Below are 15137 nucleotides of genomic sequence, written 5' to 3'. Positions count from 1 at the left end.
ACTGCACATTAAAACCTAAGGCAAAGTAGTGATTGCCTTGGAATCTAATGTAAACTTGTCCCAAAGGGCTTTCGGCGAGTAGGAGGATGGTTTCATGGGAATACGACTCACTCCACATTTAGGAAAAGGCAATTAATTTGTGAATACCACCTAGTACCATGTAACAGAACAAACAACTGCAGTTAGTTGAGGCACCACGCAACATTTTCGGAAAGTGCTCCTCATATATCCCACAAGACTTGGAAATTCAGTAGAGACACTTGGGAAGAGCCACAATCTGCTTCTCGGGAAGTAACTCACTACCAGATTCCTCTCTGAATTCCTTCTCTTTAGAAGGATGCGACTTTGGAAAGTGGTCGGACACAACCTGGAGACTCCCTTGAGAAACAGCAAGCGGCTCCGTTTAGGAAGCAGCGAGTGGAGCTCGGGAGCTTTGGGCTTTGACTCGGGAATATGCTGTCATTGGAATGACTATTTCACAAAGCAGTAATACTGAAGTACCAAAAAAACCCACACTCAAGGAGAGAAGGTCACAGGGGATTCTGGTTGCTTGTAGCATACTTCTAGATGCTGCTAAATTAAAATCAATTTGGCATTAAAATAGCAGTCTTTAATAAGAATGCTACGCAAAGTACGTTTGTCCTAATTAATGCACCATTCAGTTCCTTAAAAGCTTCTTGTCCTGATATGGATGGCAAGTATTTCATACAAATATTGATGCTCAAACATAAAAGAAGTCAGTGCTGCTTTGGAAGCAGGTCACTCGGTCTCTGTGCTTTTTGGTCACACAAGGGCTGCTGTTGACCAGTGGAGACAAACCCAGCACTGAGCAACTAAATAGAGGAGTCCACAGTGAAGTGCCCGTTCTGAGAAAGTGTCCTGCGGTCTGTGGTGTTTAACTTCACTACTGTCGGGGTGTATCTGGAATTCCTGTAACAGACGAAGCAGAGGATCCTGCGGAAGGTGCTGCGCATCTCATTGTCCCTGTAGGAGTAGACGATAGCGTTGATCAACGAGTTGATCTCGGCCAGCAAAAGGACGTATTTCTCCACAGCTAGAACATTGCAGCTCTTGCAGCCCAAGCCGTCGAGCAGGAGCACGACTTGTCCTGGAGTCCAGCAGATGACAAAGGCGCCTGGAAAGAGAAGAACCCTCGTTAGAGAAAAAGCAGGTCCCCTGCCCAGCCGCTCCCCCAAGGGAATCGCCGCTCTTTGGAAACAACCAGGGTAAGTTTGGAATTCCAGCCAACATTTGGGGCAGTTCAGTGAAATATGTTTTCGACCACGGTAAGAAAATAACCAAACAATGGGGCGGCCAACATGAAGACGGAGCTGGACGGGCTCCACGGCTGAGTCAGTCGGGCCAATTCCACGTTCCTGCCCCCACCTGCAAAGCTCTTTGCCAAGGGGTAATTGCTAGTTTGCACGGTGCGCTGGGAGGCGCCTGCGGTTCCTAAGCCCCTGCGCTTTTTACGGTGGTGATTTTAACTTTAAGGCTGACGTAAATGGCGCGCGCACCCCTCGGTGCGTAAGGTTACGTCTTACGCCCTGCTGGGTCTCCTGGGAAAGGGTGGAAAAGAACAGACTCCCCAGGAACTTTGCAGCTACACCCTTGACTGCAAAGCAGCTGCCAGCAAAGAAAACCAGCTAGAAGGGCTAGAATGAGGGGCTGGATTTAAGGCACTCATTAAATGAAACGCTGCACTGGTGGCAAGTCAACAAAACACAAAGGAGCTCCTCAATTTCCAGATATGTTCCCTGCTGGTTACAGGCAACTGTATCGTGTAAGCCTTTTTGTGGAAGCAGCAGAGCAGCCCTCACACGTGGGCCAGGCGGCTTCTCTGCACTCGCAAACATGACTTTGCCTTGTCCTGTTTAAAATGTAGCAAAAAAAGGGAAGAAATGGACTCCTAGCTGACATGAAAGGAGATCCTGGACAACCTGAGTCTTGAAAAGAGACCTCTTTGCCCAGCCATGTAACTTTTACAGTCAGGTTTTCACTATCCACAATGGAAGGTCCTGTGCAGACACTGGCTCCAGAGATGGCAGCACTGAACAGGTAGCCAAAATTTTAGGCCTGTGACTGCAAATCTGTTTGATTTGCTCCTTAACGGGCACTACAGTATTCAGAAAGAAAACCAAATTCTGAGTAACTCCTGCCCAGGATGCTCCCTAGTGACTCAGCTGTGCCATTGGCTCATCCTTAAGATCCTGCCCTGCAAAACTAATCTGCAGGAAAACTTGCCGTTGGTTTCTAGAGGCACCTTGGATGAGTTACTGCTGGTTTTCAGGTAGGTTTCTGCACCTATTCCTAATGCCCACAACCTGGAGGATAAACCTCACGTTGGGTGACACACACAGAGCTTCCCCTGCTCCCTTGGCTTCCTCACACTCCCCAGCTACACCCTCTGATGCATAAGGTGCAAAGTATTCCTGTGCAGAGTCCAACTTTGCAGAAGGCCAGGGATTAGGGTGGAGGAGGATTTAAACCAGGGCTTTCACGGGGAGGAAGAAAACTGCAGGCAATTGTGCGGGCCTCGAGCCTGAACCGAAAGGTATTTTCCCACATTGAGCAATTAAACCCTCTCTCTTGCTCCTTGCATTTCCTCCTGCAAAAGGACCTGTATGGAACTCGCTACCGCTTCTGGCACTGCCCCACTGGAGAAACAACAAATGCCTGGATTAGATTACAGGAATCACAAGGGTCCGAGCACCCCCCTCACCGCTTTCCACACGAGGCATCCGCCTGCTCTGTCCAATTCCTTGGAAAACCGCAGCATCTGCTCTGAACCTTCTCCGACCCAAACTTTTCCCTGCCTCAAGGCAAAGGATAGAACCAGGAAAACAGGTATCCAGAAGAAAGGGACCTCCCAGGACAAGGAGATGCATTTTATTTTTCTTCCAGGCCAGGATTCCCATCCTACTGATCCCGTCCTCCTGGTTGATCTTGGGAGGTCCCGTAAAATTAAGCAATCCTGCCGACCCCCCTGGGCAACCATTTGTTTAGGGAGGAAAGGGGGGAACAAAACAAGCGTTTCCCCGCTCTCGACTCCGCAAAACACCCAAAGCAGCAACTCCGGCTCTTCCCAAGCTCCGCGCTGCATCCGCCGGGCTGCTGCGCCCTGCCCTGCTGACGAGAGCGATTGCAAAGGAGGGGAGCGGACAACCGCACAGGCAAGAACAGGCAAAATACCCCAGTTTCGTTGTTCACAAGTCACAACAGGACACGCAGGCTCCCGTGCCCCCCACAGGGATCCGCGGAGGAGCCAGACGGCTCTTCCCGACAATCCTCCTCCCGCCGAGCCGGCTCTGCCAGCGGGAGTTTGCAAGGGAGCCGGAGTCTTTGTTTGCAGCCACAAGGTTTTCCTGACGGAGCAAATTCTGCACTTATCAGGAAAGATTTGCAAGCAAAGGCTTGGGAGCGCGAGCCCGGAGCCGAGTTGGGTCGCGGAAGACCCGAACACCCTGATTTCTTTCACCAAGAACAAACAAACAAAAAAACCTATATATTAAAATACGAGACAAAAACAGTTTAGAAGAAATCAGAACCGATCCGCTGAAAGCGCAGGGGTGCAGCAGCCTCTGTTGTTAGATCACTAGTATTTTATAGAGATAGAACGGCTTTCAGACACCCTCAAGCTCTTTACACCGGCCTGCTGCTGCTTGGGGGTTAAAGAGCAGAAGCCTCCATACAAAGAAATCATAAAAAGAGGGCAAAAGTGGGGTTAGACTCCACAGACCCGTGGAGCAGAACTGTTGCTTTCAATATAAATGTGAATTTTTATCGGCAGCTTGGCCCGCTTCCTAAGATGCACAGCACCGGGCGGAACAACGTCTATCCGAGCAAAACTAAATATCCTGGAGAGGTTGAGGCTCCAAAGAAGCCACTTCTAGTTCCTGATCTACTCCCATCTCACTAGAAACTGCTAATATAGACAGTAACTTGGGGCAGCGAGCGCTGCTGGGGATGCAGTTATCAGAGTAATTTAGTTTTCAGGGACTTTCACCAGAGCAGACTGAGACCAGGACTTAAAAGACACCACAGCTGACAGGGGCTTAGTGCTCTATTCCAATAAATGGTCCGTAGGATTTGGACACAACCTTCGGATTCCTTCCCTGTCACCTAGGCCATCTGCTCATCCTGCTTTCCATCATGTAAAGAAGGTCTAAAGTGCTTCACCCCTCCAGCCCCGCACAAGAAACACAAAGTGTAATGGAGATTAAGCAGAGCACGTAGACTTACTAAGTATAATAGTGACCGTCTTGACGAGGCTGATCATGGTCTCCTTGTAGCGGGGGTGGAAACTGGTGTGCTTGGACATGCGGGTCATCTTCCTCTTGACGTAGATGAAGATGTGGGTGTACACAACCACCATGATCAGAAAGATGACCAAGTTGGAGACGGCCCAGAAGGTCAGGTAGCTCCTGCTATAGAGCGGTGCCATCCTGGAACACTTTTCCAGGGCGCAGAGGCAGTGCCAGCCGTAGGACGGGATGAGCCCCAGCAGCAGGGCCGTGACCCAGATGCAGAAGATGAGGATGGTCACGCGCTGGTTGGACATTTTGCTGTGTAACTGCATGGTGAAAACAGTCTGATGTCTTTCTACAGCTATAGCCAGCAGGTTCACCACCGAGGCGGTCAGGCTGGTGTCCAGCAGGCTCTGGCGGATGAACCAGGTCTTCAGGGAGAGCTCTGCCGTCCTGGGCCCCGTGTGGAACATGAGGAACATGTAGGCAATGCCAGCAAAGAGGTCAGCAGCCGCCAAGTTCCCCAGCAGGTAGTAGATGGGGTAGTGAAACCGCCGGTTGATGACAATAGCGGTGATGACCAACAGGTTGGTGAGGAGCACAATGACACTCACTGTCAAGCCCAGGGCAACCACCAGGACGTCCTTTGTCCTCCAGTAGGTGGTCAACTCTTTGCGGCTGTTGTTGTAGAAGAACCCCACAGTCTCATTGTAGAAACAGTGCTTCATCGCTGCTGTCCTAAAGATGGATGAGAGTCTCGTTAGCTTCTTCTGGCCACAGACACCAACACACTGAGCTAGCACCACCCGGGGAGCTGCCTTTGACCCAGACAGAGGTGAGAGCAGAGCTTGAAGCACATGGAAACAGCAACAGAAACACCAAGAAACCATTTCCAACCTTAAAACAGGACTCTACATCTCATGGGTAGACCCACCACCCGTCCCCAAAGTTACACTGAGGATGCAGAGAAACCTTGAACACTCAGGAGAGACAGGAGGATTGCCCCAGTCTAACAAGAGGTTGTCCCTGCCCCAGTCTGAGTAGTTTTGTGGGGGTCATAGACAAAACTATTGCTCTTGTCCCAGCTGTCCTGCCTCAGGAATGTGAAAACAAAGCAGCAGCAGAGAAGTTTCAGACAGTCAATCACTAAGCAGGGCTCTGATGAAGGCTCAGAGTCTTCCCAGCTGCTGCAGTGCTCGGGGTAGTTTTATCCTAAAGTCTAATAGGATTCACTAGACTTTAGATTCATCGATTCATGATTCATTACATTCGTTGTCTGTGATTCAGACAAGTTCTTCTCAAGCCCAGGGCAAGAGGCAGAGACTACCTAAATCTGGTCTGGAAACCACCCCTTAGCCTCGATTAATAAATGATAGGATGAAGTTAACACATACTACCATGGGGCTGGAAAAGCTGGATAGCCCCTAGCTCCCTCTTTCCTTCCCAGATCCAGAAGGCATCGCAAGGCTGCAATCCAAAACCCATTGAACACACTGGGAAAACTCGATAGGAGAAGATGTATTAGCATCAAGAAGGGCTTTTCACATTTCTTTGCAGCACTAGACACTGCTGAAACAAGACTTACACCAGCTATTTGTCTCCACCAGACTAGCAAGGCTTGATTTGCAAAGCCTTTCTCAGCTGATCTAACTTTGTGTCCCCCGAAGCAGCAAAGAAAAAGCAAGTTAAAACTCTGGCACCTGCCACATGGGTTATGGAAAGAGTAACCGAGTTCCTTGAGCAGACTAAGCTTGTTGTATAACCATGGGGGGGAAAAATACAGCCCCGTGAACAAGCCAGAGGGATGGGAGCAACCCTGGTTATTACACCCTGCAACGTACCAGGAATTCATGCCCTTTTCCTAACCAAGGGCTTGGAAAGCTCAAGTCGGGGCTGGCTGCTCTCCCTGCTGGAAAGGGCAGCCTTGGTTTGGAGCCTCTCTGCCCGCAGCGCCGGAGCTCCTCTGAGATGACACATTTCTTCCTTCCTCTCGTGTGTTCTACGCATTAAGTCATTGCTTCCCCGTGTCCTCCCATGAGCTCGGCCGTCATTCCCGTTTTAGAGCAAGACGGAGGCCAGGCAGCAGGAGCACCATCCTCTTCCGAGGATCCCCGAGCTCCCAACTTGCAATTCCCTTTCGTCCCCACTGAACCACAACCCCAAACCTCAGCAACCTTCCCTAGCTGCACCCTCCTCCACGCACGTCCCATGCAGCAGCAGCTCAGCCTGCCCGGACGCTCTCGCTGTTGTTGTCCGGTTGTTAGGAACAGGCAGAGCAGCTCGGAGCTGCCTGCACCGCACCCAGCGCGGCCTGTGCAAACAACGTGACTGGGCCTGCAGAGCTGGACTTCTGATCCCAGCTGCTTCGTGGCTGCCAAAGGGTGAAAAAGCTCTACGGCCACCAGCTAATTCCCTTAAAAAACGATCTTTCTGCAATCCACGGAATACCATTATTCTTACAAGTGATGGTGGGAAAGGAAAAGGAGGGAAGAGTCAATGATAGAGTGTCTGTAGATGCCAAGGTACAGAAATGTTTAGGAGGGAGACATGGTCCAAGTGCAGCTCAGGGGATGAAGACAACCAAGGAGGCTCTGCGGACACGGGGCGAGTTGGCAGATGACTGGAGTTTGGGCTTGAACGATGAAAATAATGGGAAAATAAGGAAAGAAGGGAAGTTTGGAATAGAAGGAACACCACCACTAAGAATGGCCAGCAGGTAGATGGTCACCAGGGCAGGGCATTTCAGTGGTCCTATCTCCAAGACTGCTATCTCCAAGGCTTCCTCTGACCCTTAAACTCCTAATCAAGAGGGAAATCGCTAATGAAGCCGGATGAATCACTCCAGCTTGGTAAGGTTGCACATGTGGATCCCTTCGGAAGGCGGCAGGGAAGAGGTGGCTGCAAGAGGGACGAGGGTGTCATCGGGGTGCAGAGCAGCTGCCAAAGGCCATTTAGCTCCTTCCACCTTTTCGCTGTGGAGGGGCCCAAGTTTCTTCCTTCCTCCTTGCTCCCATTCCCTCAATTTACAGAAAGAGCCAGCGGATGCAATGAGGATCATCAGGGAATGGGCACTTGTCTGCTCCGTGGAGCATGAAGACATCTTATACCATGCGTGTTTCCTATAGATATTTCATAAGTACTGAAATACCAAGCTAAAATAACACATTGATAGATCTGGGTTTCTAACCTAGCATTTTTAATTCGGCACCATGACAAATTAGATTGGGATAAGAATTATGTTTAATGCTTAAAATAATGGAGAATAATCTTACTTTTTTTTAATGTGTTTGTGAAAATTAAGGATTCAGCAGCTATGAGAGGCCCCGTAAACCTCCTGTCCCAAGCACTAACTCTGCTGACAGTTTCTCCACTGCTACTTTATGCAACAGCCACTTTGAACGCAGGGAAAAGTTGGAGAGTTTGCAAATCCCTCCAAAACGCGGGGAGGCTCCGAACTGGATCCCTGCAAGCCTGAGCTGGGTGGGGAGCGGGAGGCACTGACAGGTCGGAGCCTCCGAGCGCTCCTGGCAGCTCGTGGGCCGTTTCTGTGCCGCTCTGCAATTCGAAAACTGACCTTGGGGCTCTGCAGCAAGGGCAGCCGGTGCCGCGAATGGTCGGGGAAAAAGCACCACCCTGCCCACAGCAGCAAGCGGATAGAAAGCCCGGCCGGTGCCATGATGCACAAAGGAGCCGGTGAATCTTTTGTTCGGTGTCCGAGCACCTCCTTCCGAGGGCTCCCCCGAAACCACAGGATTTTTCCTTACCGGTGTTTGCTAGCTTAAAGAAGTTGCACACAGCGACGGCTGCTTTCCCGAGGGTCCCCCGTGCCCCTCTCCTTGCGACCCCACGCACAAGCCGCCCTCCTCCTTGCTCTGCTCATCGCCCCGCTGGGTTCACGGTAAGTTCAGCCTCCTTTTACACGGAAAGGAGGAACCCAAATGCTCTGGGTTTTCCCCTTTCCTTGCTCGCAAAAGGGAGAAATCCCGCTCGTTCACCCCGGGAAGATGGACAATACTCGCGAGCGGCCCCGTTGCCAACGTCGGGTGGAAACGGCTGAATTTAATTCTCCCACTAATAACCACAATCTGTGCTGCTCCAAACAGAACAATGGCTCTCCGGAGGCTAACTCGGCTCCCAGGGACTCTAATCCAGCTTGTTTCGCCGCTGCACATGAATTTACATGGCCAGACATGCAAGTTCCTGCTTCTCCCGCCCCCTTGTATTTTTTTCCTTTTCATTTAAGCCGTAAACAGTAAAAGGTTTCGCTCCGGAGAGCGGCGTCCTTACCTGCAAGCCCCACCACCGCATCCGAACCTGACATTTAGCATCCGCCTCCCCGCCGCAGGAAACCGGGGCGGCTCCTCAGCCGAGAGCTCCTCATTTCTGGAGCATCGAGGCGCTTTTTTCCAAGGGATTTTCCCAGGAAAGTTGAAGGCGAGCGGAGCGGCTCCGGGACAGCTCGAGCTGCTGCTGCAAGGCGAGTTTGCAAGAGCCCTGCGGAGCCCGGCCCTCCTTGGGTCCTCCCCTAGGCGGGCCTTATCCGGCCGCACACGGAGCCGGGAATCCATCCCGGAGCTGTAACCCGAGTCCGAGCCTCCTTTAGGGAGGCCGGAGCGGCTTTCCGAGCGCTGGGCCGGTGCGGCTGGAACGGGTTTGCTCCGAGCGGCCGGGATGGCGCTCCTGGCCGGAGCTCGCCCCGCGGCAGCGCCTCATTCCTGCTCTGCCCGCGGAAAAAGGAGGGGATCGTCCTCCGAAGGAAACACGCGCGTCCCTTTGGCGCATTGGGAAAGGGGGCCTGACCTGGGACAGCTCCCCTTCCGGGCGTTCGGAACGTGGTGCTGAAGACCCACATCCCAAGCGGGCTGTTGGGTCAGGATCCAGCGCTCGCACCCGCTGTGGAAGCCCCACTCACCCCGCGCAGCACAAGAAACCTTGGATCAGGGTGGTGAAAAGGGGGAGAAGGGAGAGGTTTAGTGGCAGCGCGGAGAAAAGATGCCAGGGGACGAGGGAAACCGAGGCACGGGCTGGAAGAGCTTCCCTCACTTTAACCAAGTGCATTGGATGCCAGAAAGAGGCAAAAACGAGCTCAAACTTCCCCTCTGTCTGTCTAGCTGGTCCTTGGCACATTTTCCTGAGATTATCCTACGTGTTAAGTGTTTATAGATACCAGGAGTACCCAGCAATAGCCCAGCTGTATAAATCAGGAAGGAAAAACACGGAGTTTGCAACATCCATTCGTTTTGATTCACGCCCCGGAGCAAAGCAGGGAGATTTACCGAGAGGGCCCAACACAAAAGGGGAGAGATAGGGCCGAAAACCCGAGGAATCATTAACAGAGGAGCCAATATATGGGAGCAGGTCACTCCCAGAGGTGGAGATGGAAGAATAAAACAGCGTGGACAGTGATTGCGCTGATAGGAAAGGGGCAAGAACTGAGGAAAGGGAAAGTTCCCTGAAGAGAAACCTGAGGTAAAAGGAGGAACCTGTAACCATCACCTGAGACTGGTGATACCAGCTGCAAGACGGGGGCTTTTGGGGCTTTATGGCTGTTTTAGACATACACGGAGGAGCAAATCGCACAAACACATTCCAGGGCCCTGGAGCGAACGCGAGTTAACATTTGCTTCCTCACAGGAGGGAAAGAATTCCATAGCAACAAGTGAGATGCTGACCTGGAGAGATGGGAACCCTCAAAGTGACCAGGCCCTTTGGTGACATTTTCAACAACACCATGAAGACACCACAACGCTGAAGGAAGAACCTTTCCTCACCATCAGATCTATCACCTTCCCAGGAGCCAGGTACGAGCCGGCAGCGGATGCAGTTAGTTTAAGATCGAGTTTAAGGAGATTTAAGCCCAAACTGCTGCTGAATAAAGCGGCTCCCGCTATGTCCCCATCCATCCTTCGCTGTCCTCCGGTCCTCAGCTGCCACCAGTGGCTTTGGGCACCCTGCCCAGCTCAGAGGGAAACACGAACCGGGTTAGCGCAACCATTTGGCCACCTTGGCGGGCCCAAAACGGCCACGGAACCACACGCGTCCTGCAGCCGGACCCTAAAAATCCTTAGGACGCCTTAAAGGCCCAAGGAAAACCGATCGGCGCTGGTTGAGGGCTTTGGAAGCGACGAGCGGGAACGCTGCCCAGCGCAACTGGTTTCAGCTGAAGCGCCGGCAATTCGTCACCACAGCCCAACATGTCAGAGCCAGCAGCTTTGCAGCGCCCACGCCTGATATATAGTGATTTTTGCAGCCCCTCTGGCTAGATAAAATCAAAAAAACTGACCTTTGTGTTCCCTTTTGTGAAGTGTTTCTGCATTTTCGCGTTTTGTGGATATGTGAAGAAAGTGAGGACCGTTTAGTTGATGTCTCTGACTTAATGATAGACGGAAGTTTGACTGGGCCCAGCGTGGTCCCACCCTTTCTTTAATTATGAAGAGACAAAATAAACAAAATAAAAGACACATTGCACCTGAAAACACCCCACTAGCTTTTACAGTCGTGCAAACACTTGCTAAAGATTGAGCTTATATGTCTTCCAACAGCAGCACCGCTGGAAGTGAATCCCAAATCCTGAATACAGGCAAGGAGATCGGATCCCATCCTGTCCATCCCCCCTCTCTTCTACATCCCTCCCCTTCGGCTGCTCCAGGAGCTTTTCCAGTGGCCCCAGTTCAGGAGGGCCCCGGGGGGGATTGATCAACTTTCTCCTGGAGGGAGAACAGCCTCTTGCCAAGTAACCTGAGCTGATGCAGTCTGTAGATCTGGTCACATCCTGGTGTCCAGTGGAGAATGGGCAGAGAAACCTTTCCAAAGATAACAGGGACGTTTGCAGCCCCTATTCCCTACTATTTTTTAAGTAAAAGTTGTCTTAGTAGATGGAGAAGTGAAGTTGAAACCAAGATTTTCCGTCAAGTCTCACAGCTGGGACTGGTTCTGCTCATGACAATCTGAAATTTGTTTTACTGTGACCCCTCTTGTGGAATCCCAGGAATGCCAGAAACCTTGTGGAAGGAGCTCCCTCCTCCCCGCCACCACTGCAGGGAAACACTTGCTCACATTAAGACTTCCCAAGTCACAGCTGGCTCAGAGATTCCCAATCCTGAACGGGAAACGCTCCTGGAGTCTAAATAAGGGACAATTCCAGCTAATAGCCAAATCTTTAGGTGGCAAACAGCATATATACCACCCTTAAAAACACAGGAGTTTCCTAACACCCACTGCTGCTGAAATGCAGCCAATTCTAAGGTGGAGCAGAGCTGTTATTTGCAAACCTCCAGCATTGAGGAACAGTTTGCAACAAGGAGGTATGGAAGAGCTCGGTGCTCCTTGCAGCCCGCCCTACAACAGGGATTTTCTTCGATTCCAACAAGTTAGCAACCAGTTGCAAGCAATTCCTCCAGCACAAATTGCAAAGAACCTGCAAAATTCCTCCTTTCATCTTTCCCTTGAGGTTTGCCCTGGCAAGGCATTTCCATGCTGCCGAAAACACCTTAAAGCACTGAAACAAAACACAAAGCTGGAATGTGTCACGTTTGTCTTGTTAGGAAAAAATAAACAGGAGAAACAGCTGGAAAAAAGAACAGCCCTGATATTTTCTGCAATGCCTCCAGGCAAAATGCTCTTACCTTCTCCCAGGTAACTGTGTTGGGAATGCGCTTTGACATCTGCAGTGCTGCCTTCCTTCTGCACAGTTCCTGGATACTCGAGCACTCTCCAAGATGAAAACATTTGTTCTGCGGCGGTGGAAAGAAAACAGGGTAGGGAGGGAAGAGAGGGCTGTTGGCAGCGCTGTTTTGTTTGGAGTCGGGATGGTCCTGGGGCCCCTCTGCTGCTGCTCCTAATTCACACAGGAAGAAGGAGATTATCCTGCGCGCAGAGAGGCGACGCTGGAGGCAGAACCAGCACTTCAGAGGAAGAAGAGCCCGGCCTGAATGGCCACACGTTACTAGGAGCCACAGCGAGGTTAAAATCAAGTCGGGATGCTCTGTTTACGGAGCAGGACTCGGCCTCGGCGCCGCTCCAAGGTCCTTTCCTGCGGCGCTCCGCGCTGTTGTCAATAAAAACAAAAAGGGATGGAGATGCCCTGCGAGCCGCAGCCCCAAACTCTGCGGCCGTTTGTAAGGTTCGCTCTGAACCCTCTGCTCTTGGCCAGCTCCCAGCACGATGAAGTCTCCCCGCTTTGCTGGCACGCGCTTGGAAACCAAGGGAACTTTACAGGGACTCCAGCTCCGCATGCTCCTGCCTTTGCTTTTATAGGAATTATTGCTGAAAACCCACTTCCCCCCGTGGCTCCGTTTGGTTTGATGTCAGATGCCTGCAGCTTATGGCTGGGGAGTCATAAAAAGCATTTAACATGCCTTTCTGCTTAAATCGGGGAAGGAAAAACAAAACCAAGGCAGAAAAGCCTCCAGCCAAAGAACAAGCACACGCAGCACAACTGCAGATTTATCTGGAATAAAGTAAAGAGCATCGGGGACCGACAGAGAGCTCCTATCCCTAAGCAATATCCGTCTCTCCACAGAAAAGCAGCTTCCTGCACAGAGTTGCTGTTGGGACAATCTTGGTGGAGCAAAATTCCCAGGGAAGGCAACGCATTTTTTTTTCCCCAGTAAGGTGGAAGTTTTATTGGGTCTATAACTGCCTTGCTGATACACAGAACTGTGTTACTGAGCCTTGCCTTAAGAGCAATAGTGAGGTTTTATATATATATATATATGTTTATATACATATAAGGCCCAAATGAAAGAAGCACATTGTTATTCAGCATCTTCAGCAAAACCCCCCCAGGCATTCACCAAATTCAAGATGAGCAATTTCTAGCTAATTTCATGTTCATATATGTGGTTTACACTCTGTCCCATCTCTCACGTTGCTATAGGCACCACTGCTACGTGCAGTCGCACACAAAAAAAAGGGTAAAAAGGGGAAGAAACGCAAACAGAAAATAGAAATCACTTGTCTCCAGTGTTCTGAGCTCCCAGCAAGAGTTCAGAGGAACTTGCTTTTTGCTGCCTCATCTGCTCTGCTAATTGAGTGCTGGGAGACATCGTTCAAAAACAAATAAACCAAGGACACAACAAGGGTGACCTAACTCCTATCCTGCAGTATTCCAAACGTGTTCCCTTTAACATACGGAGCAGAGACAGGAATCTTCCCATTTGCTGGTTGAAAGCCAGACGTTGGCAGCCCCTTTTGCTGCAAAACTACCCGCTACAGCACGAGGCAACAAAACAGCTTAGAAGAATGAATAGAAACCAGCTCTCTACCTACCATAAAAGCTCCTGGGAAGAGTCTGTGTCTGGGAAAGCTTATTTAACCAGGACAAACTCCAAGAGGCTCCCATTTGCCTTCTCACAGCATTCCAGCCTACAAGGCAAATATCCCTAGTAGTGCTTTCTGCTCCAGTTTGCTGCAAAGGGAATTCCCCAGCTGGAAAACGCTGGATTTTCCACACCTCACACCAACTTTCTAAAAAGACAGAGGAACAAGGACCTTTCAGGCTTGATGAATTTCTCCAAGAACCCCTCTAATCCATCCTGCTCCCAATTAAACATTCAGGGATCAGATACCAAGCAATCTGGGTCTGAAATTTAACAGGTGCTGGGTTTATGCAGCCCAGCTGGCATTTCAGAGCAGGAATGACAAGGAGCTCTCAATATGGAGCTGGGATCCTTCCTAGCGAGGGCCTGAGGCCTTGGAATTGTTTCCCGATGGGAGGAATTGAGTCTCTCCGAAGCCTGGAAACACTTTGACTGGCTGTTGATGACACTGAATTCACGCTGGGTGATGAAAAGCAGCTTGAAACAAGAAGTGAGTTTCTTGGTTGTTTCCCTGATAAAAGACTTCTTGATAAGATTACTATGGTTCTGTGTTGCAATTCCATGGAGGATACCCTGATCCTATGGGATGCAGCTCCGAGCCAGAGGGTCAGACAGTCACCTACCCAAATTGCTGCCCTGAAAGCAGCCAGCTGCAGGAAGCATTAGCAGCAGATAAGCTACACACAAGGGCTCTGCTGCTTCTGCTTTGAAGTGGGAATTAGGAAAAGCAGGAGGAGGGGATTCCTGGCCAGCACTTCCCAGGATTTACCTAGGATGGGGGGCTACCCCTTGCCATGCACAGCTTTGCAGAAAGCAGCAAGTCCTGAGCAGTAACTGGAGAAAGGTGAGCGTGTTTTCTCTAATAGCATTTTGTAGGTATTGCATTCCTTGAAGGAAAAGCCAAGGGCAGAGGTGGATGGCAAAAGCTGTATAGTCTGTACAAGCCTGCAGTGTTTATCCTACATGGAATGAGTCTAATTAACTATTTAAGTGTGCAGCAAGAAAAGGAAAGGAGGATTTTAACACACATCTTGTTTTAACTGCGCTCGTTCCTGGGCAAACGTTACCATCATTTCATAAAGACCTGAGTGCACTTGGCATTTTCACAATAATCTGGTAAGTGTTTACTTAAGGTTTCACTATGCACATTTAGCAAACAGCTTGGAAAACACCCAGTAATTTACTGAAGCTCTACATGAAAGATAATTTAGGATTTAAAAATACAATGTATTAACAAATATACATTTTTCCAGAGATGCAATCATCCTATCTCTTTAGCCTAAAATGGACAAATACTATGAATAAATCCTTAGTATTTCTTTTACAGCTTGGTTTAGAGATGGAACTAAAACGTCCTCTATTGATGAGATGGAAAAAAGAAAAAAAGGGAATTGAAAAAAGCAAAGTGGATACTTGAATTTCTTGTTTCACAGGCATCACAAGATGGCACTGCAGGACACATTCGTGGTGCTCATATTGTCATTGCATCCGCGGAAAATCTGCAAAAACGAGGGTTTCATGGAGGTGGCCAAGCAGAATGTCCCCGTGGGATCAGGTTCAAGGGAAGGCC

At 50.2% G+C, this 15137-nt stretch overlaps 1 protein-coding gene across 1 annotated transcript; it reads right to left on the bottom strand.

Moving 5' to 3' along the window:
- Positions 1-783: 783 nt before the first annotated feature.
- LPAR2 (lysophosphatidic acid receptor 2) lies at positions 784-4978 on the bottom strand. Its single transcript, XM_010221795.2, has 2 exons — positions 4243-4978; positions 784-1135 (listed from the first exon to the last, which is right to left on the bottom strand). The coding sequence occupies exons 1-2, from the start codon at positions 4973-4975 to the stop codon at positions 834-836; spliced, it is 1035 nt and encodes a 344-aa protein (XP_010220097.1). The 5' UTR covers positions 4976-4978; the 3' UTR covers positions 784-833.
- Positions 4979-15137: the final 10159 nt, after the last annotated feature.

Source organism: Tinamus guttatus, unplaced genomic scaffold, assembly GCF_059628265.1.
Source record: "Tinamus guttatus ecotype Peru unplaced genomic scaffold, ASM5962826v1 Tinamus_guttatus_pri_ptg000617l, whole genome shotgun sequence".
NCBI lineage: Eukaryota > Metazoa > Chordata > Aves > Tinamiformes > Tinamidae > Tinamus > Tinamus guttatus.
Note: the sequence above shows the minus strand (reverse complement) of the source record. Positions and strands in the feature narration are given on the sequence as shown.

Bases quoted from the DNA above. Each gene is read 5' to 3' on its own strand.
- LPAR2 (XM_010221795.2), bottom strand. From the start codon at position 4,975: ATGAAGCACTGTTTCTACAATGAGACTGTGGGGTTCTTCTACAACAAC. The intron at 1,136-4,242 runs GTAAGTCTACGT...TTCTCTTTCCAG, and splicing joins GACGGTCACTATTATACTTA to GCGCCTTTGTCATCTGCTGG.